This window comes from Centrocercus urophasianus, unplaced genomic scaffold (genome assembly GCF_019232065.1).
Source record: "Centrocercus urophasianus isolate 14NV4802_14NV808 unplaced genomic scaffold, USGS_Curo_1.0 seq_10, whole genome shotgun sequence".
In the NCBI taxonomy this organism is placed as follows: domain Eukaryota; kingdom Metazoa; phylum Chordata; class Aves; order Galliformes; family Phasianidae; genus Centrocercus; species Centrocercus urophasianus.
The window spans coordinates 66,396,475-66,420,132 of NW_024884142.1; the positions used below are offsets into that span (position 1 = coordinate 66,396,475).

At 38.8% G+C, this 23,658-nt stretch overlaps 1 protein-coding gene across 1 annotated transcript in view; it reads right to left on the reverse strand.

The window, feature by feature from the left end:
- Positions 1-1,437: 1,437 nt before the first annotated feature.
- NID1 (nidogen 1) overlaps positions 1,438-23,658 on the reverse strand; it is a 36,894-nt gene continuing 14,673 nt past the window's right edge. Inside the window, exons 10-20 of the mRNA XM_042814046.1 lie at positions 22,882-23,010; positions 21,039-21,182; positions 20,171-20,293; positions 13,862-14,086; positions 13,054-13,226; positions 11,226-11,352; positions 7,890-8,061; positions 7,097-7,254; positions 5,826-5,949; positions 4,567-4,679; positions 1,438-3,133 (exon numbers count right to left, since the gene is read on the reverse strand). Of these exons, the coding sequence (XP_042669980.1) occupies positions 3,012-3,133; positions 4,567-4,679; positions 5,826-5,949; positions 7,097-7,254; positions 7,890-8,061; positions 11,226-11,352; positions 13,054-13,226; positions 13,862-14,086; positions 20,171-20,293; positions 21,039-21,182; positions 22,882-23,010 (1,610 nt within the window). The 3' untranslated portion in view covers positions 1,438-3,011. The remainder of the gene's footprint in view (positions 3,134-4,566; positions 4,680-5,825; positions 5,950-7,096; positions 7,255-7,889; positions 8,062-11,225; positions 11,353-13,053; positions 13,227-13,861; positions 14,087-20,170; positions 20,294-21,038; positions 21,183-22,881; positions 23,011-23,658) is intronic.

Here is a 23,658-nt window from a genome sequence, read left to right on the forward strand (position 1 = left end):
AATCGACTAATGTTTGGTAGGAAAAAAAAAAAGAACTACAATTACATTTAATCAATCATCTCTTCCAACACCATAACAGAAGCAGACATGATTACAGTCCCAGACTATTATGACAAATTAATTTTGAAGAAATCCCATTTTCCATAGATGAATTAGATACACGTCAGCATGAGAAAGCACAGTGTTATAGAAAGATGCAATTAACTCTCTATGTTTAGAGGAAGGAAAGAGAAAATTCATATTTGTAATCTCTCATTCAAAATACTTGTGAACATTTAAATGCAAAAATTATGATAAACACAAGACAGACATCCTGCCACGGGCTAATGCCAAAATGTCAAAAGATTAGGTTCTCCCCAGACTACAATTAAAATGAGGAATGCAACACCATAACATACCTTTGAAGCCAAATATTTAGCAATACTCAATGAGGAAGCAAACATTGAGAGCAATAAGGAAACTCCAGAGCATCATGACCCAGAGCACACTCCCACCACTAGCAGCTGAGCTGGTTGTATGAGGCCAGCTGGCTGATAGCAGGTATGAAGAAAGCCTAAAGAAACCTCAGCAGAGGCTTGTCCTCAAACTCTGCTTCTGAGAGGCCCTGCTGAGGGCCACCCTCCCTTCCCCTGGGGGCTGCTCTTTAGCTGAGGCTCTCACTCTGAGCCTTGCCAAGAGCTGTGCCACAGCCATGCACCCCACTGATCCTTATCCTGGCCAAGAGACCAACTCCCCAGCTTGCCCACAGCCTGCCCTGTCCACTACAGACCTGCCTGGCAATCATGGGACAACCTGATCCTGGTCACTGCATCCAGATCTGACACTGGCATACTGCAAGAGTAAAAGTGAAGGAGTTTAACTTCAGCATCGCCACCTCCAATAGGCTGCACAGCTTAAGATTTCAACCTGCAGGTACAGCACACCTACAGCCACACACACAACTCACATGCTGCAGCACCAAGTGACAAAGCACCCTGCCACCTCAAAACTCTGCACGCAGGCCAGCTTTGGGAAAAGCAATGCGTTCTGTCCCTCGCTTCCTGTAGTCCTTGCCCTGTATTCCCACTAACACATGAGAGTTTAGTATGGTAGAGCTGAATTAGGTTTACCTGACAAAGTTAAACAAAAGTTAACAACCAGTACAAGGTCTGTGCAATCCAAGTCACAAAACAGAGGAATCTATATGTTCTTCAGGTCCTCTCATATTTGTTTAGAATACTACTGCTTTTAAAACTTAAAAGCCCTATTTTGTTTCATCTCAGATGAGAAAAATCTCGACTAGATAGAAGAGTTAGCTAAACCCAGACCTGTACAAGAAGAGAATTCAGACACTGCATATCACTTCCATCTGCAGGCAGGACATTTTTTTTTTTTAATAGAAAATAATAAAATTTTTAAAAAAACAACATTTTTTATTGACCATACTGTAGATACCTGTACAGAGTGTAAACTTTAATATTTCACCAGATATGTAATTCTGGAGAAAGAATTATCAAGCACCTTCATTTCAACACATTTTTGATATTTACAGAAAGAAATACCTGATTAAGTGTATGAGTAAAATGAATTGTTATAAAATGTTACACCAAAATATCTTTAGAATGTTTACATTGTTATTTTATGATAAATATACAATTAAAGAGGAAGATGTCACACATTAAGACTCAGAACTGGCTCTTTACGAAGCTTAACTGTAGCATCTGGAAAGGGAGAGGAAATAGGGATATTAATAGCTTACTGCTCTTATCACAGCACTGTGAAGTGTACACTGACAGAAGCGGACCTGCATGTGAGCTTGTTTCCCAACACACTGTGCAGAAGCTAAACTTCACACTTGGCTTAGTATGACATTAAGAATATACATTTTTGATTTTGCCTCCCAACTCCAGCTCATTGGTAATGCTGAAAATGTGCTTCAAGTTTGCTTTGATTTTCAGCATACTTTTTTGCTGTTACTCAGCAATGGCACACAAAGGGGACGTAATGCTTTTTACCTTTAAGCACCAAGACACAGCCAACCTTTTGGAAATCAGATTTTTAACTGCTATGTTTCTTAAGGTTTACCAAAAAAAGCATAATGTAGTTTGCTAAAGAAGAAAGATGGCTACAATAAAATTCAAAGATCATTTTCAGGCTTAAAGAATCAAATATAGAAATATTATTTTAAAAGCTCTCAGGAAACAAATATGACTCTCTCAAAAACAAACACCTCCAAATGAACCAATATCTATTCTTTGATGAATTGTCAGCATCTGAGACCTAAATCTAAGTTTGTTTAGGGGATTTTAGGAAAATGCTAAGGAATCTACATCAGATGGAAGAAAAATAAATCTCTTAAACTCCAGCAGAAACTTCGAACACAGCCATTACACAGTTCCGATTACAAAGAATCACATGCCGTGGGTAGGAATCACACAAGGGTAGTAAATAATACCCTGACAGCATGTGGATAAAGTATTTTCATAACAACAAGTCAAAAGTTGAGATTCAAGTTTCGAAAATTCAAAGACTGGTAGTGGGGATGAATGCAGTTAGGCATTAAATCTGCGATATTACTGGGTGTTCTCACCTACATCTATCCATCCTTGGGCCCTCTGTCTGCTTCTCAGCAAAAATACAGCCTTCACATATGCAAAGGGCCAACTTACCATTATACAGATAACTGCTGTGTGCTTTGAGGTACAACCCAGTCCCAAGATCACACCATCCTTTACCCTGTTCTGTATTCAGCTAAGACACACTTCCTCCTAGCCTGACTCAGGTACAACTAAGGCCTCCACGTTTTTCTTTCGAAGCAAAAACATTGTATTACAAGGATTAAGATGCAATTAGACCTAATCTGGATAGCTCTGTCTTGCCTAACTGCTACAAAACAGTCTGCATATGCGCGTTACGGCTTGCAGTCAACAGCATGCAGCACTTATCTCTAGGGCCTGATTGTGTTGATAGATCTGAATTGTTTATGGCACATTCCCAGAAGGTGCCTGCTGCTTGAAAGCTTGTTTTAATACTCAGTTTCTTTCTATACAATCCACTCCAACTGTGTTGTCAGGGCAGCGGCAAGAGCGGCCTTCTGGGGTAGCCAAGCAGAGGTGAGTACAACCACCATTATTCACTGTACAGTAGTTATGTCCTAAAAAAGAAGAGATGAAAAATGTTGAAGGAAAGCTAAAGCAAACCCACAGTAAAGTCCAAACGCATGTGCAAAATATGCAGATTCATGACTACGCCAGGGAAACAAACTGAGATTGAAAAAACTACGCGTTGGGAAGATCAAAGTCATCAGATCCCTGCTTCTGATATTCACCTCAAGGAAAGGTCCAGATATCAGGACAGAGCAGGATAGGCAGCATCAAAAAATATGCTCAAATGTACTTCATAAATTGGCTGAGTGGTCACAGACATTAGAATGATGATGGGGTAAGGAAATGCAAAATGCAACAAATGAGGACCAAATTCAAAATGGTACAGAACTTCATTCCCACTTTTCTACTAGAAAAACACTGAGGAATAAATAGCAAAAAAAAAAAAAAGGTTTAGGGAGAAATGCATTAACATTGAGGGTAAAATGAAAAATGAGGGAATGCCTAAAGAAATGGATTTGAGGGGAAAGACATCAGTCAGAGACAAACATCTGAAGTAAATAAGAGAAAAAATAATGTCAAGGTTTCTAAAATTACAAATATAATCTTTCAGTCACAGCACAGACTGTTGTTTTGTTATACAGTGCCTATTGCAATGGAAATATCAATTAACTAGTAGTTAACAACATCAAGTTAACTAGGTAACCAACTAATTAACTACTAGGAATAAAATGTCTGATTTCTTAGTTATGAAATTCATATGCATATTTTAATGCTCTGAACCAGACATGCAATTAAGTTTTTACTGTACGTATTGAATAACTTGAGCAAATACTCTAATATTTAGGATTTTTTAGGCCTGAAGTTAAAACAACACAGTTATAAATCTAGCCAAATAGTAATAATAAAAAAGAGAACTCTTCTAATAACAGTGATTTGAAAAGAATAGTGGAAGAACTGGACAGTGGTATTGCCTCCAAAAGAGTAAACTTATTTCAAGACTACCAGCTTTCTCTCTTCTAAGTTTCACAGGGGGCTTTTCAGTAACGTATCTGAAAAGCTTAACATTCAACAGAGCAGAAAGATCAGTCCACCCACTATGCCACCTGCTGTTTTTTGAACATTCCCATTTTAAAAACACCGGATCTCATTAAGGAAATCTGGAAGACCATTTTTTCTACAGTTCGAAATTAAAAATGAGTAAATAAGGCCCTAGCCACAAGTATAGGATTCAATTTAGACACTGACAAGACAGCAGCTTTAGCCATGTCTAACGATAGAATAAGACTCCTCTGCCTATTATGATTGGATATGGCAACTATAAAAAAATTGACATTTTCAATTTCTCTGAAGACTGAAATCTAAGCAAACCTTCACTAACCACCGACATTGGGTGGCAGTAACAGCTTTCACTGCAGGGCTAGGTTCATTCATGTGCTAAGATGCTGCACAGCTGGAAAAACTTGAGGATCATCTGTATTACCTCCTGGGCACTGAGCAAAAGCTGTAGTGATTCCATAGAGACGAGAGCGCTTGTGAGGTTGGAAGTTATCATTTTCTACTGAAACCATGCGATCCACAGCTACAACAGCATCCCTGACAAATACAAGAGAGAATATACAGAAGTGAGATTAATATAGGAGTACAAGACAAAACAAACAAAACAAAAGAAGGAAGAAGTCTCGAATTGCTTCTTTTTTCAGTATTAGAGAGTGATGTCTGAAGAAAAATCCCCCAAGACAGCTTGTACGGACAACTCAAACACAAACATCGCAGCCTTCATCCTAGGCAGCAATGAGATTCAGTAGCAGGGAGCCAACTTAATAATTTTGGAGGTACTTCCAAACACACATCCCTCTACAGGAACACATCTGTTAGTGGTTTTGATGCATTACATATTCTGCAGTCCCATATTTTCTGTGACATAGGCAATACAGCTATTACACATACTGATTACAATGTATTCCAGGTGGAGCCTCATATTTGGAAGGAACACTGTCAAAAGCATTTTTTCTTTCCTAGGAACCAAAGGGCAGTAACTGACACAACTTCAACAGATTCCCATTTATCCAGAATAGCATTTCCCAGCTGTTAGATTCTAGCCTGGGAATCCTTAAACTCACTAATAATTCTTCCTGCTGCAAGTGACAGAATCGTTTGTATACGAGTTTGTAGATAGAGCCCACATAACTACATCCAGGAAAGACAGTTAAAAATACATGAACTGGATATTTTTTCTGTAAATACATACTAAACTTCAAAGTCTCAATTGCATTTCAATGTTTTAGTTTACATGCAACAAAGGAAGTGTCATCAAGACGGTAAAAATGTCCTCTTATTTCTGTTTAAGTATTCAACATAATATCCAGCATAAAAAGTCTTGAGTGACTAACTTCTGCCCTCTACAATGCAGCAACTAAAGCCTTAAGGGAAACATGTTAACTCCCACTCATTTCCCAGAAATGCTTAGTGTTGTAAGTATTTTTTTAGAGGACAAATCACTATGCTAAGAAGAAAATTCAATTAAGTGGCAACATCAATAGGTCAGCTCTACAGAATCATTCTGTCCTGCAACAGCTATTGCCAGAAATAGAAAGAAAAAAAAGAAAAAAAAAAAAAAAAAGAAGAGGAATGGAGGAATGTGTGATATGTCAGACATGAGAAATGTGGTATAAGCTTCACTTCCTACCAGGCAGAAGAACAGAATAACACATTCCATAATTTCTTTAGCAGATAACATACCTTCTCCAGTCTGTGTAGTACAAATTCTTCCCATAGCTTGTAACACCAAAAGGATACTGAATTCCTTCAACAATCTTGCGTCGACCAAACTGATTAGGGTTCATGCATTCCAGTCTCTTGGTACCTGGGTGAAGTGAAACAATTCCATTTCTTCAAATGGAAGACCAAGAGCTCTCACAAGGAAGAAAGGATAAGCATAAACATGCAAGCACAAACAGACTAATATTTTCTGGATGTCCTTCAGTCTGCTACTCAGCCAAAGGCCTTCCCATTCCAAATCTCCAAACGTGTCAAAGAGTGGAAGGCAGAACACTTTAGTGCTAATGTAATCAGCACAGCACCTAACTTACAGAAGCACAAATGTCCATTGCTCACAAGTTGAAACTCCAGGTACAGAAACCAGCATCCTCAGGCTGAAGTAGAAGCTGACAGAAGGTCTCCTCCATTCTGGAGGGATGCTTCAACCCCTATCCAGTTCTACCTCCTCTGGAAGGCACTTTTTAAATTGAGCTAGATAAGTACGTTTGCAAAATAATTGTTGGCTTGGGCAACCAAGACAAGACTGCAGGAAAAAATACCTAACTTATAGAAGCAAATAAGGTGTAAAAAGGCTTAGTTTTAAGTCTGTTACACATCTCAGGAACACTGCTAGCAAATGGAAACACCTGTAGAATTTTGTTAACTAGTGGGTTTCAAAATTAGGAGAAAAAAAGGAGAAGAGACAAATTTGAGAATAAAAGATGGGGAAAAAAAAGAAAGTTAGCAGAGGGAGAAATGATTAAAGGCTAGACAAAGTTTCTTACAGTGAAAAACAGAGGATGATCTTTTTTAGCTTATCATTAACTTGAAAGGTGTCTTGAAGTATAAAAGCACCTCCACAGGAAGAGATCTCTGGCAGTCTACAGTGAGAAAGACAGCAAGATGGAAAAAGAAAGTTTATATGAAAATTAGAAGAATACTTTTTGTCTTTAAGCATAATCAACGAGTCAATGGCAGAATTCATCTCTTGATCATAGCATCATAAAATGGTTTGGGTTGGAAGGGACCTTTAAGATCATCCCTGCTAGAGGCAGGGACACCTCCCAAGAGACCAGGTTGCTCAAAGCCCCATCCAGCCTGGCCTTGAATGCTTCCATGGAGGGGATACCTGCTGTATCTCTAGACAGCTTTTTGATCAGAACTAAAATATTTCAGCTTACACAGAATCCAGAGGTAGTATGAACAAATGAATTGAGATTATGTTATAAAGATAGACTTCAACACCTATTTACCTGCATCTACCCAACATAACATTGAGGAATAAGGATCAAATGTCAGCCCATTTGGCAATCCCAGATCATCTTTCACAAGAATTCTTCTGTTTGTGCCGTCCATGTATGAAGTTTCAATTTTAGGAGCTTCTCTGTTCCAGTCAGTCCAGTACAGGTTTCTTAAAAGGAAGAAAAAGGTAAAAATAAAGACTGACTGATCTCAAATTTCTTAATCAAGGAAAAAAAACCAGTAAGGATAAAAATAACACTACATTGCCAAAGTGGCAGTTATATTAGTAAGAAGCACCACACTGCCCTTGAATATTGAAGTGATAAAACATCATGAAGACATACTGAATGTTGTACTTCTATTAATAAGAAGAAAACAATCACACACAAGAAGAAATGCTTTCTGTGCTTTGTTTAGTATATGTGTTAGATGCCAGGCAAAAACAATTCTATTTCAACAGTTCTGTGGACTGTTTAAAATGCACATCCACAGCACTCCTTCCACCACCCATCATGTCTACACAGGATAAGCAGCAGAAACAGCAACATTTGGCATCCATCTGTGGGATTCATTCAAAATCCTGTTTTTCTTTTCAGCACATCAGGCAGTATACAGTGGAATTGATCAGTCGATGGTTAGGGGAGAACTTCAGAGAGGGCCATTAATTCACCTACACCTTACTATTAATGGCCATTTGTTAGTAGTGGTTTTTTTGGCCTTGAATGCTCTTTCTGAGAGTAAGAATTGACTTAACCCCTCTCAGAAGCCAAGCTTTGCATGTGTATTTTCAAAAGGTGTCCATACCCTCTCACAGGATCCACAACAATCGCACGGGGGTTCACCAGGCCAGTGTCAAAAAGGATGCGACGCTGGCGCCCATCCACTCTAGCCACTTCTATTCTATCAAGTTGAGAGTCAGTCCAGAAGATGTTGCGACCTAGATGATCTAGAGCTATCCCTTCAGGGCTTCCCAGGTCTGCAAGAGAAAAGTATTCATAGCCATCACATTTCTTAGCAACATGCGCCTGATAAGCATTCACAACTCTTAAGAGATTTTTTTTCCCCAGTTTTCTGGTTGCAGACAACAAAAGCCACATCAGTCGGAAAAGCTTAATAGCTTTTTCCCCAGGCCTCCCTCAGCACATTTCCCTCCTTGGGAACACATCCTTCATATAAGCCTTGGATTTCACCTATGTTGCAGACGGAGCTACAGCACAGATAGCTCAGAAAGTTGAGATACTCACTTATGCTTGATATTATACATTTTACTGGGCTGTTTTACTGAATGATAAATATAAGAACCAAACCAGCATGCACCCCAAGTCTGCAAGTAAACTTGTCTTGAGGAAGAAAGGAAAGAAAAAAAATGTTGAAAGCAGGGAAATAGAGACTACGAGAATCCTACTCTAACCTCCTTAGCAAGTCAGAAACTAGAATGATTTTATAGTGTTTAATATTCCCCCTTCTTTGGTAGGTGGCATACATGGCACTCATTTGAAAACTGGATTTTTAATAAGCTTAGCCAAAGCAATACAGAAAGTATGCTCCAAAGCACTAGAGATAATGCTATTAGTTAACTGATGGAATTTAGATCCTGTTCTTTGTTTTTGCACAGCAATCCTTTTTGGAACGTATTTTAGTACTGTATGTGCACTATTTGTCTTGGATGCTTAGTTGTTCCAAAAGCAACAGGAAATGACAGATAACATCCTTTCGGCTTTAGCATTAGCAATTTCTAACTGACATGAAAGATGCAAAATAAATATAAAGTTCTTCAAGGTTTAATTCAGCCACTGTGGAAAAGCTGCTTCTACACTTTTCAACATTTGTACATTCACTGAAAAGGAGTGTGAAGGCTGTGTGGGATGCTGTGAGGCCAAAGCCATTACAAATCACTTCTAGCCTGATTTCAGTTTCAAAAGAAGTAGAATTGCATGTGGTCGCTCCCAAAACATTCAGTGACCCTTCATACCAGCCAGCTGTCAAGAAATTTTTCAAATGCGGATCTGCACATCACTTAAATGTCCTGCAACAAAAGAACGTGGCTAATTTTCTATTAATTTTCAAGTGTATTTACTGACAGCCATTAAACAGTGTGCAACACAAATGGTCCCTGTGAAGAAAAGGCATTAGCGACACAGACGTGCCCCTGCTGCAGTGCCATCAAGGCTGGTACAGTCACAGGCTCTGCTCCTTGGAAATAGACAGGCTTGTATAGACACACAACTAATATAATTTAAGCAATTACAACAAAGATGGAAGCTCTCCTTCCTGACCTGCCCCCACAGCTGCAGAGCTCAGAAAGCCTCCACAGGCAATACAGCTGCAGGAATAGCTGGGAACTGGATGGGGCTCCACAATAAAACATGTTTCTGCAGACCAATTCAACTTGGATTGCAAGAGCTTTAACAACAACAACCAAAAAAAGTGCATTCCACAAAAATACGTGTGAACTGAAGAAAGCAGCTGCAGCTCTCCAGAGGAAAAAGGCAAAGATCAAAACAAAATAATAAATTCTCATGAGCTTTCTAAGAGCAAGGCTTTTTCCTATTTACTGAAATTTTTAAAGGTTCAGTTTTGAGTACCACAGAGATATTCAAACACTGAATACCCAACCATAAATTGTTATGACTCTTTATCAAAGATCCAGTTAGCATTTCCACACAGGAAGTAAAGAGAAACATTGCTCAAGATCTCTTCAGGAATACCAAACACATCCTATGTGAACAACAAGACAATAGAAATTAGGAGATACTTTTACATATAAAGCATTTTTTGTAGCAGATGAAAACACAAAGTTCCTATGCAGCAGTGGCATGTTTTAAGTACTTTGAATTACATAAAATAATCTTATTTAGTTGAAAGCCTTCACAAATATTCATAAAATATTTTATATACTGCAAGGCTTTCAAGGCACTCACACACAGTCTCATTAGATAGAACAATTCATACATATACAAGATCTTTAGCAATAGCAATTCCCTTCACTCTTTAAAGTGCACAGTCTGACAAAATCCTTGAAGAGTAGATCCTCAGATGGTAGAGCCTGCAAATTCTTTCCCCATTGACATTGTAGTTATACATGCACATGCTTACATTATCGCTTAAAGTCTCTCTTAAATTAAAAATGTTAGGATTAAAAGGAAGTTCTACAAATTCCTCAGCCAACAAGTTGTACAGAAATACAGTCAAGTTGTACAGAAATAGTTACTGTTGTGGTTAGGAATGGCTTTAAGTTTTCCCTTAATCCTTCCCAGGACAAAAGCACAATCCAAGCTGCTTCCATCTCTCCACTGCCCCGAGAGTCTACATGGAGCACCAACAAACTGGCTATTCTGAAGCACATACTTCAGGTAGGGATATGCAACTCATCCAAACAAAACCAAGGCAAATTTATTATAGAGTTTTAGAACTAGTTGTTTATTTTGCTAACTTAATTTCCTACATTTCAATGCCAATACCTGGAAAGTATCAAAAGTAAGAAGCTCTAATATCTTGACAAGTATTCTAGGATCCCAAGGACATGAATGAGTATGTAAAAAGTGCCTCCCTCTAGCTGCTTTTGCTGTTTGTTTTTTTTTTTCCCTCATGCTCCACATTCACTTGGTTCCCTAAACCTGTCCTTCTTCTTAACCTTTTAAGAAATTTTAAATGCTCTAGGCTTTTGATACCTCAATTCCATCACGAACACCCCTCATTTGCTGCTACCCTTGTTCTTATCATTTATTCAGCCAATAACAAAGTATTAGTTCAGCAGAGGACCATTTTAAATCTATTCAGAGGTTCTTTGCAAAGAACTTCACAAAAGCTTTTCAAAAATCCAGCCACACAATTCTTACTGCATCACCTTTGTCTGCACATCCACTGACTGACGAAAAGCTTCCATAATTTTCCTACATCAAAGAATCATCAAAACTGTAACACAAACTGTAATGTAGCATGAGCATTGCAATGAAGTGCTACTACACAGGAAATAAATCCTTCTTCATTTTAAGTTACCAAAGCTTTTGCGGTATCATTTATGCAAATAATAACCACTTGTAATGCTAAAGCTCAAGTAACACCTGAGAATTATTATTAAATCCATGTCTTTAATGCCATTAATAGGAAGTAGTAAGAGGAAGAACTTGATGCTGTCACCTGTTCTGATGATGGTCGTTGGCTCCCCACCATGCAGGCTAGCTCTACTGATTGATGGACCACTGATGTCTGTCCAGTAAACCATCTTGTCCACGCAGTCATAAGCAACTCCAATAATAACTTTGTCCTGTTGATCAGCAAGCAAATAAGATCAAGCAGAGAAAAGGACAGTGTGGGCAGTCACTGTAGAGTAGCTTAGAACAGTGCTTCCAATTGTAAGTTCCTTTTAACAGACACTATTCACAGAGCTTACTCCAAAAAAAGTACTTATGTTCATTTAAAGAAAGTTCTTGCTAACATCTTACTGTATAATTCCTCATCTGCTTTCTCTCCTTTATTCTTCCTGCATATTCATCACTTCACCCACAATGGCTGCATTTCAGAAGTTACTTAAAATGTATCAATTACTAGCAAAGTAAGTTCATTAAATAACAGTTTTGGGAATATTCCACAAATAAATCTTTCTGGTGGAATGAATATTCTCATAGGGGAGGAAGTGATTTTTTGGGCAAAAGAAGACAGGTCTGAAGATTCGAGTGTAGAGTGTAAGCTCCTTCCAATGCTAATTTATCATGGAATACTGAGTCTACCTCCTTTGCTGCTTGTACTACTTAAGATTCTCATCCATTCGACAGAAAATGAAAGATGAGCAGCTTCTTAGAGAACTGGTCCAAAAACATGCACCAGAACAGAGATGACTTATTACTGAGCCTACAATAATGCTATAGAGTACTGAACAATCTAAATGTCTTCACGCTGTCACTTCCCAAATACACAACACTAAGACAACATTAAAAAAAAAAGAAAAGCTAATAGCAGAGACTGAGAGTTTAATTAAAGTATTAATGAAGAGGTGCATTTTGAAAGCTCTTTCCTGAAGATAGTCCTAAGCTAGACCAAGTAAGTAATAAGACTGTCTGACAGAGATTCAGCACTGTGTGCCTATATCATCATAATTCCAGTTCTACTAATGAAAGTACTTTCTTTAAAGCACTACTGCAGCAGAACACTGGACAAGAGAAAAAAAGCTGAGTTTCGCCCTTACATACAGTATCACAATACAGTTTGCAGTACTATTTACTGAACTGAATTTGTATAATTTAGTCTGTATTTCATCTATTAGGCCACCATGATATCTGCTTTTGCTAACTATTATAAATATTCTCACTCTGGAATGAAAATACAAATCCCATGTTTCAGGCAACATGAACGTGACAAAACTGGAAGTGGGGAAAGCTCGTGTGTTTCACAGGTAATGGAGAACATCAGGGATTCATTTGCAAGGAAAGAAGATTCTCAAGACAATAGTAAGAAGTGTGGGAAAAATATCTACCACCCACTGGGCCTGCACATGAAAAAGGAAACAAGAAAAAGATTTTCTGTATATCTGCAGCCAAGAAATGCTGAGAAATGACTGAAGACTAGGAATAGATTAAGATGTATGAGAAAAATTTGAGAGGAATAAAAAAGAGCTTTAGGTCTTGCAGGTCTTGTAGATTTTTACAGCAATGGAAACATGAGGCTAGGAGCATTTATAAAGTCAACTGTTGGAGGCATATGAGATCACAAATATTAATTTTTTTGGCCTATGATCTATTCTTTAAAAGCAAATGACTTTTTTCTATAGCTAAGTTATCTTTTTTTTTTTTTTTTTTTAAATAGTCAGGTCAAAAATTCAGTGTCAAAGCGCTGAGATACCAAAATCTTAACAAAAAATAAAAATTGAGTTTGAAACTTAAATTGTCAAACGACAAAGATGACAAACAATCACTTTCATCTGCATTGCAGCTCCTCCAAGACACACTGGTTTTTACAGTAGGTTACTTACCGGAATATGCAAAAGCGCTTTTGCACCATTTTTCTTCATGTTGTTTCCCTCCAAGGGAACATGTTCAATTTTCCCACTTTGGGCAAAAAGCAAATGTGTTCCTGGAGGCAGTGGTATTGTGTCTGGTCGAACAGAGGGCCCAATACCAACAGGAGGAGCAGCTGTGCTCAGACCTTGTCCATAGAAACAGAAACAGATGGCAACAAAATTAGCTTGTGCAGTGTAACAAGGCGCCTTCTTACATACAAAGACAATTACAGACAGGCTTCTGTAGGGAATGGCCTGATAAGTAGACACTAACAACTCTAATCAGATGCAGAAAGATATTTTTTTTTTCTTTTTTTTTTCTTTTTTTTTGCCTTCTGCTGACAGAAGAAAGCCATTGACATAATAGATCTTTTCATGTTCAGCTCTGTAATTGCTCCTTCCTTTAAATGCTCAAAAAAGCCTATCTTATTTTGCAGTTGAAGTGAAGAGGTTGGAAGGAATATCCTTCATTTCCTGAGGCAGCAGCCATTTATCATACATTCAGAGGTTCCCAGAGGGCAGAAACTTATAAGGGCCTCTCACAGTTTCAAAGTAGGAAAGAAGTCAGAAAACCATCTCATCAGAATTGTCTGGATGCCCTCGCTGAAGGAAAAGCATAAATGGAGCCGCTGAAGGGCTGCAGCATGAGGCAAACTGTCACTGATTCAAGAGAAGCCTGCATTGCTTTAATTCAGTGCTACATCTCAGGGGCCCCATGTTTGGGAAACAGTGCACATTGGAGAACAGACACCCGAAAGAAACAAGCTCTTCAGCCACTTACATGGTGGTCGAACTCCTGGGCCACTTCTGGTGCCATCAATCTCATTTCCATCTCTATCCACACACCAACAATATCCAGTGCTTCCATGGCACTGAGTGGGTACATAATTCCCATGTTCATCACACTGGGGAATGAACTGACCAACTCTTATTTCTCTTTGGAAGAAAGTGCCTCCACTTCCAAGAGCTACTTCTTTCTCGCGCTGGCATTTGGTCTTTACCACTCCTATGAAAAAAACAGACCAGTGAATGTTTCTGCTTCAATTAATAACTATGCTCCATAAGCAGTTACCGTGTACTTATAAAACATGTATTCTCGCTATTGGAGGAACATGATACAAGTGTAGAAGGTATACACCACCAGTGCACCTTCAGAAACAGTCTGCCCTATGTAGATTTAACACATTTGCCATGACTCTACATAATTTTCAATATTTTTCACTGTTCAATTTAAAACAAAACAAGAAGCTCCCTTGCAGCTTCCTACATTGAAAGGTCATAAAAGAGAAGCTGGAAAATATTATTTCTCCTAGAAGTACATTAGCAAGAACATTCTGTCCAGCCAGTGACCCCCAATGTCTACTTGTTTGGCAAATACCCATGGACTTCAATATGTGACTAATTAGCCAGGCTATACAGTGGACAAAATTTTTTTGTAATGCTAAAAGTCAAGTTTCCCTTCAGAGGGACAAGAGAAAAAAATCATAACACAAAGCAGATGCTGAGTTCTCTATAGAGCCTAGGAAAAGAGACAACTTACTGCTCTGATGCATATTAGATTTTTAAAGTTGAGGCATCAAATTTGAGAGCTCACTTGATGCTTTTGGACCCAAGAAAGGAACAGCAAGAACAGATTGCTCAGTTCCTGGTAAGGCACATAAGCGAGGCTGTACTGAAAACTGGAATACTACTATACATAGAGAGAAACATGTAATATGCATTGGCTATACGTGTTAATACAGAGATTACAGAAGAAAAATGGTTTTCCATATTATCAAGAGATTCAGGGATCAGTTTCTTCTGGTTTCAATTTTACAAAGCAGTCTGTACAGAAGAATAAATCTTCCTTTGCTGTTACATGTCATGTAATAGGGAATGTCACCTAGACAAATATGTCCTTTCAGATACCAAACAGCTCAGTGAAATCAACAGAATACAATAAACTTTTTCCCTCTCCACACAAATAAATCTGTGCCATTTTGTCCTTACACTTGAGACCTGAGGGGCTCTGCGCAATGGGAGAGAAAGATGTCTAATTATGGGGGGAATAGCCTCTTCCTGATTTCTATAGACAGCTAGAAATACTTAACACAAACTGTCTAACAATGAGATCAAGCATTACACTTAGATTTACTTCCTCACTTCGACATTGTCTAGTGGGCAGTTAGCTATGTCTGTATGGCTCAGAATAGACTCAGTCCAGCAGAGTAAGAATCTAATCCCACGTGCCTATAGACTACTGCGGTGTAATAGCAAGACAAGTACCAATAAAATTAAAAAAAAATGTTACGCAAGCAAAATCTTTGGAAAAGTTCTGTGCACCTGGACACAATTAGAGAAATACAAATGTCTGGAGAACAGCTCAGTCCAAACAAATAAAATACTTGGCCTCAGCTTTAGTGTGGGTGGCGAGGAGTCTTGAGTCAAGTTACAAAATCAAACCCTGAAGGAAAGTCTACATTATCTCAAATTTTGTTTATAGCACTCAACTCACTACAGGTAAAAAAAAAAAAAGGTAAAAATGAGAAATATTTGAGTCAGTGGAAAAAAGTAATTAAGTAGTGGTATTTCTAGCAAGCTACCACATTACCCTAGTTTGGTTTTAAATTTCATTTCTTTATTAGGGCTCTGAAAGCAGATACATAGCCACAGATCATGTCACTTGGAAGAGAAATAGGACACAAAAGATGAGAAGGATAAGACCTCATTACTGGGTAAATAGAGCTCATTAAAATCAACACGCTGATTCACGCAAATGAACGGTTGCACTTGGAATACACCATGTACACCAGTCTCTAAAGAGAGAAGAGAGGAGCTCCTGCAGCAGAACAGAAATGCAGAGTGCCCAGGATGTGACGTTCAGTAGGCCACAGCACACACTAGTCTAGTTCCATGGAATGGTGCCCCCTGAGCTCAAGCTTATTAGCAGTTGGATATATCCATTTTAGAAGTACTCAAGCTTTAGCAATAAGATGATGTTCCAAGAGCAGCTATTGTTCTATTAACTCTCAAAGAAGAAAGGAGTAGCCGTGAATGATCTTCCTCAGAAAAAGAAATTTGTATTTAACATTTTCAACATATATTTTTTGGTTGTTTTAGAAACCAGCACTAGCAGTGCAGAATTTAAAACTCTGAAAAACAGCACAAAACTTGAAAAAACAAACTGTAAATAGCCTGGATACTGAAAGTGGCCCAGACAAAAAAGAGACATATACACATTCCCCACATAAGCAAAGAAATAAACAGAATTGGGGTAAAAGGCAAATCAACAAACAAACCCATATGCAAACATTCAAAATCACTTTTGGTCATAAAGCATCTGGTCATCGTAGCAGTACTGCAGAAGATCATTTATGGACTTTAAAAAAAAATGGAGGCTGGGAAAGCAGGATGAGGAACAGGGATTTGTGGGACTTCTTTTCCACCTTTCAAGAGGTATTACAGACTAATGCTCTACATCAAATTTAATCAGTTTGTGACAGCGTTCAGAATTTTTCAAAGATCTGATGTAACTGCTCAAAGAGGTTTTAATTCACAAGCTGAAGACAGAGAAGTGATAATAAAGCTCTGTCCAGTACAAGAGTACCCGAAAGAGTACTTTTTGAATTTCCAGTGTAACTCACTTTATTCCCCAAGTATCACAGTTATACCAGCACTTTTAACTGCCCTTCTCAGACGCTGCCAAAAAAGGAAGAGAACAAAACAAAACAACACACTGCCCTTTGTCCATTCATTTTGCCTTGCAGTCCGTCCCTTGCAGCATTGCCCCGTGCGTTTTTCACGTGAAACAAACTGTGTACAGAGCACCAGCAAATGGCTCTAACGGTCAGACCCCCAGTCCAAGAACCCAGATTTGTTTCTGTTTAGTAAACAGTGTCTGGGGTCTGCAGGGGTAGAAACACTCAGACATCTGTTTTTTTGAAATGGAAAAATGAAGCGTGAGGAAATAATGAAGTACAGACATTCTTAATAGCTGTGAGCAGTGAGACATTCCAGCATCATTAACTCTTTCATTAACCTATGGGTTTACTCCTACAACATTCACTTACATACAACTGAAATCCATTTTACTTGTTAGCCTCCTTGCTTTGAGCGCAGCCATTCAGCAGTGATAAAGTTCAATAGTATGTTCCATATATTAATAAAGGCACCAAACAAGCAAGCAATTGAACATATTGTTTGGAAAAGGACAGCAAAAAGAACAGAATATTCAGATCAATGAAACTTTCCATGCTATTAACAACCAGGAAAGACTTCAGTGATTTGACTAAAGCTAATTAGATCAAAACTTTATCAGGTAAAAGGGGAAGAAAGGCTCTCTAATGACATCTGAATACAATGGATTCTCACCTGGAACCTCCACCCTGAAGTAAGTTGGTTTACAAATTGGGTGCTAAAGTAAACTAAGCTGCTTTTTGCAGAGCTTCAGAAACTTGTTTGATTGCAGCTACTGGCAATGATTAACAGTTGGATATATCCATTTTAGAAGTACTCAAGCTTTAGCAATAAGATGATGTTCCAAGAGCAGCTATTGTTCTATTAACTCTCAAAGAAGAGAGGAGTAGCCGTGCTTGTAAACACTGCCATTGCCACAGACCAGCCAGGCAATGCAGATACTCCTACTTTAGGCAGGATTCAGCCAACAGCAGGACTTCTCCTCTATAAAACTTTTATTTCCCTGCTCAGAGAATTTCATGAGCACAAACAACGCGAGTGTTTCCAAAGCATATCTTCTGGTACAAAAATGAATTAAAAAACAAACAAACAAAGAAGATGAGAGACATGTATGAAAAATATCAAAATCTGGCAGACCCCCACCTACCAAAACATTAGACATAAGAAAATTATCCATTCAGGTAACTGAATGCAGGGGGATTTGATGATTCAGGTATTCTGCCAGCATACTAAGAAACAAAGATATACCAAGCCTGTTACACAAAAAATTTACTTAGCCTTAGCCTGCAAACAGAGAAGCATTCTGAGCTTCAAGCAGCTATAAGGGCCAAAGAGGAGCCAGAGGCAGCAGCGCTGCTGCAGAAGAGGCATTCCACATGGTGCTGAGGCCCAGCAGTGAGGCATCCAGTAGCCAAGCTGAAAAGAGAGTCATCCCCATTCAAGCTACATTTATATCGAGTATGAAAACAAAATCAAGAAGCATCTAGGATAAGTAGAAAAATAATATAAAGCTTCAACAAAATAGGACGGTACACTTAGCAGTTCAGTAGATAAACTGACGTGAAAAGGTGGTGTTCTGAACAACAGCAACAAATATGCTATCACATATACTCAGAAGAAATGAAATACACTGTGGTAATAGAGCTGATTGAATTGGATTGATTGAATTCAATTATCAATCTGCCAAACTATCTGCTTCAGCTACAAAGGGGAAAGTGCCAGACATGAAAGCAGTATTTCTCATTCTGCAATCCTTCTTTAAGAACCAGAAGTCCTAAGGTTTGATTTTGCTTCAAGCTTCTCACATCAAGGTTCTCCTTTATGAGTAATAATCCTGTTTTTATCAACAGGGTCATTATATGAATGTTTCAACCTTGGTCAGAAACACCAGGTAGTTCTCCATTCATCTGGCATTAAACTGAAAACATTCATGAACATTGGTGCATAAAAAATAAGTTGAAAGCAAAGTTGAAAGACTGACATAAAAATGGAAAAAGCTAAAGCTTCAGAATTAAATACCACCACACCTCCCACAATTTACCTACAATGGAAACACTCAATGATTTGACATAATATATGCTGTTGAGCACCTGATGAAGTCATGCAAACATGATTTAAAACCAGAAATCACCCTGTGATTTGTTTTGTTTTTCCTGTAAGTCATCCATCAACTCTTCGTTTTGAGGCATTAGTACCCTACTATACAAGAATGACAGAACTTCAGAATTAGCGAAGACAGTGGCAAAGAGAAATAAACAAGTTCAGCAACACATCAGGTAGAGATTCAGCTAATTCAAACAAGCACTTTTAAGCCAGCAGATCATTTGATAAAAAGAAAAGACTCAGTTTTGAAATATCAAGTATTTTGGACATCATTAAAACAGTGCAGAAGCTGATTTATAAAGACAGCCTCCCTCCTCAGTCCTACTGCTTTTTGCTTCTTTTCCCCTTGGCCCTGTGACCTTTTTACTGTTGGCTGTACATTTTGAGTTTCAATCTGTGGAGAGATGCAGTGTCCTTAGCCTAAGAGCAAGAATCTCAGAAGCTGAAATAGGTTCAAATGTACCAAGAAGGTAAGCTTTATTTGTTTCCTGGATTAAAGCATTCAACTGTCATCTAGGTTTTTCATGCTTTTGAACTGGAATAACTGTAACAATGCTTCTTTGAGCTTTAGTATTCCTCACTACTTCAAGGCCCAAACTAGACTGCAAGAGCAGAAGTGTGGAAAGAGCTTTATGCTAACTAGGGAATAAACTGAGTAAATACAGAAAAATCTAGGAGTTAATTAGAACCAGCAGTCAGTTGTTCTGGACTCTGGCTGACTACACTTGAAATGCAGACATCCAGTTCTTGCAGAATACAATAGTACAGATACTTTGGTTTCATCCTTCTCTTTTTCTGGTGCTCAAAGGCCAGATTGGATGGGGCCTTGGGCAGCCTGGTCTAGTATTAAATGGGGAGGTTGGTGCCCCTGCCTGTGGCAGGGGGGTTGGAGATTCATGATCCTTGAGGTCCCTTCCAACCCGAGCCATTCTGTGTGATTTTCTCCTGTACTTGTTGCATTTCATTTACATCGCCAACAGTTCCATGTGTTTTAAGATATGTGACTATTGTTTATGGAAAACAAAATTAGTCTGTGGTCAAATCATTACTTAAGGCAAATTCAAAAGGTAGCATCAGCATAGAGCTGAGAACTGCCTGAGGGGAGACAAAACATAAAACAATAACTGAGCAGGAAAAGCAATAACAGTCAATAGACAGACACTGGCACAAGCTTGGTGTTCAGACCTCAAGGGACACGAGATAGAACAAAGCCCCCAATGAGACAAAATACAATTTTTTTCCAGAGAACCATATATTCTCCAATTCCTAAATTGCATTTATGCTCTAATTTTCAAGAACTATAAAATTTTACCTCCTAACACACACTGGAAACCATCCCCACGATAACCTGCCTTACACTGGCAGCTGAAGGATCCGGGTGTGTTGTAGCAGAAAGCATCTGGATGACAGCGGCCCTGCTGACATTCATCTATATCTGTAAAGTAAAAGATCAGTCTTCGATAAATACTCCTCGTGACGGAGAATAACTAACAAAACCAGAGTGAGAATTTGAGTGCAAACCTGGCTTATTACTATCAGGCTCCTATTTTAGGCCATATGAACAGAATTAAAGACTTTTGGAAGAATACAGAAATGAAAAGAAAAAGCATGCGTATAATTTAGATTCTGGCAGTTGGCAAATCCTTCTACCCTGCTGTTCTCACGGGTACTGGCACTGTAAATTCACACAGGATTTTAGAAACGTATGCCCATAAGAGAGGAGAAAGAGGAAAGGAAAAATACATAAATGCAAGAAGAAAGGCTGAATTTGACCAGCAAGATTTCTGATGTGTTTAGGTAAAGCTTCTCTCCCACTGCACTCCAACTGACATGAAACACAGTGTAACATTTTTACAGGTTCTGAATTCTGAGCACTGTGTGTCACCACCTTAGCCATATAAACCAGTACAGAGCAGACGGTTCCAGCAGGTGTGGATCTGATCCCCTAAATGCAGCTACTTCCATTTGTGCAGCTACCTCATCTTGGACCTTCTGGAGAACAAATATTGAGGAATGAACTAAAAGCGGGAGAGTAAAGAACAAGAGCTTACAATGTTTGCCTGCAGGACGTAAGGTACAATCTTCTTAATTTAAATCAGAAGCAACTACAGGAAATTGCAATGAGCAGCCAAGTTGTGCAATAAAGAGTATGAAAAGACACAGCAAATAGCACTACTCACCCTCACAGGCACGTCCATCTCCAGAGAAGCCAGGGAGGCACGTGCAGATGTAGGCAGACCCACCAGTGTACACGCACTGAGCACGCTGAGGGATGTCGCAGCCATGTGTGCCCGTCTGGCAGTGGTTTACGGCGTATTCAACAGCTGCAGGTTAGACACACGAGAGAAGAGAGAAAGTCTGAATTTTCCTCCACAATGTTTGAAGCTCGTAATACATTTGTAGAGAGCACAGCTGTGAAGGCTCAGAGAAGAAAAAAGAAACACAGAAACTGTGTTTTGTTTGGAGGGGTTGCAGTTTTTGTTTTGCTGTATTTTAAAGCTCTTCCATTATGCCAGTATTAAAACTTATTGATGTTCTACAAGGTATTGACTGCCTGCAGCACCTCAGAAGTGTTTGTTAGCATAAAATAGAACAAAAAGGCTACAGCACCCATAGATCCTAACATCTATGCGAGTTTTGTTTATAAAAAGGAGTCCTCAACGAAGAAATGTAAGGCATCTCTCCTAGAGGCACCTCACACATTGGCTGAGCAGCCAGTTCATTGCACTGGGAATTAAAATATCCTGCTACACTAACCTAGCTTTGACCCAAGACTGTCATCACTTGGCAAGAGATGGGAGATGTGACTCACTTAATCGGAGGTAAACACATTTGTCAGCTCTTGGAGAAATTTTGACCAACTGCAGCAGCTGGGGCCAGGCCTGCAGCTTTTCATGATTTTCTCATTGGTGACAGTGCTGATATGCTGCAAGCACTGCTCTACACACAACAGTACTTTAGGTAGTCACTGGAGCTTTGCCTGTGCTTACCTGTTATGTCAGAGAACAGGAAAGGAAACCACTATATTTGAAAAAGAAAGAGGCAAAATAACACAAAAAGGTTAGGGCAAGAAAAATGTGGTTTTGCAGTGAGCACGTCTAGGAACAGATTTACAGCTGCTGTAAGAGTCCACTGGGGCTTTCTTTCTGCAATTCCTTCCTAGGAGTTGACAGGGGACCAGGACCAGAGTCCACAATGCTCCTTTCATCACAGTACACAGATGGAAACTACCACAGTATCAGCAGGGGAAAAAAAAACAAAAATCTGCCATCATAGTCAGATCTGGAAACAGATATTTTGTTCATTTCTCTGGAGGAGACAATGTCATTGTAAGAATCATTTTTATCCGTTCTGCTTCACAGAGCAAGATTTAGATTACAAAATATCTGTTCAGAACAGCATTAGCCTTAGAGCTGGAATTCCTAGGGAGCTCCCAAGTTCTGTTATCCCTCAGTCTACAAATAGAAGAACCAAATTCATTTACAATTCTCTTATTAACACAGCGAGTCACAGAGCTGGTATGAAAAAGCTGCAGTTCCACATCAAACCACATAAGCAGAAAGAAGGGTGCTGTTGCCCTGTCTCAGGTTCAAGTCATTCAGGGGCTGTAAACCAACAGATAGAGAAATAAGAATGCTAAGTTTCTTCAGGATTGAAGAGATCACACCAAAATCCTTCAAGCTGGGCAGGTAGTATCTTGGCACTCTTCTTTCACGATTTTGTATTTTATTTCTATGCAAAATCTGCTATTAAGTCATGGTATTGAAAAGACAGAAGCATTCAATAAATGTTTCCATTTTGTACTCAAAAACATTCTCAATGGGGAATTGTTATCAGATAGAAAACAAAGTTCTTCAGGGACCCTCTTCAGTGCCTAACAGTTGGTAATCACTAACTGCAGCACAAACTCCTACATTCAACTGGTGTTAGAAGCCAGCATGACCCCAGAAGCCATCATCTGTTTCTGTAAGACAAGCTACAACCCAAAAGCCAGTGGGCAGTGCTTTTAAGTGTGAAACTCACCAACACAAGTCCGCCCATCTGCTGCAAACTGGTATCCATCAACACACTCACATCGGTACGTTCCCGGCTGGTTATTGCAGACTGCATTGCTGCCACATGCACCTGGCTGCTCCGAACACTCATCAATATCTAGAATATTATACAAGGATTTCTGTCACTATAAAAACACCTTTAAAACCAATGCCAGAAAAACAGAGACTGCGTAAGTGTTAAATAATAGCAGGCTTGTGTATCTAATCCACATCTTGGATAGTCTACACCCCTTAAAAGTAATTAGCAACCGGAAAATAAGTTTTCAGTAAACTGTGACCTCAGCTAATCTGCACAAAAACAAACAAACAAATAAAGAAAAACCACAGGAGAGGTTTTATAGAGGAGTTGGCCAGGAAAATAGGGACGGAGGAGAAGCCTTTGGGAAAGAAGATGCAGGAAAGCTAGGAACTTTAGGAAAGAATTCTCCTTCAGTTATCCATACATCAAAGCCTAACAAATTGAGGTTGCTCTTTAGCACAGTAAATGACAAATACACAGAATTTATGTGTATTATTATGTTAAAATCTGGAGTAAAGTAACATAGGGGATATAACCGTTAAATTTGGTTCTAAAACGCATTTTAGATCATATATACAGTAATTATTTTATCTGCAAAATCTTTTAATTAATTCCAAATCTAATTGTCTATTAATAAATATACGTACACACGTAAGAGGTACAGATCTCAAGCTCAGAAGCTAAAATGATCTAAGATTTTATTAAACTGTGCAACAAAACAGACAC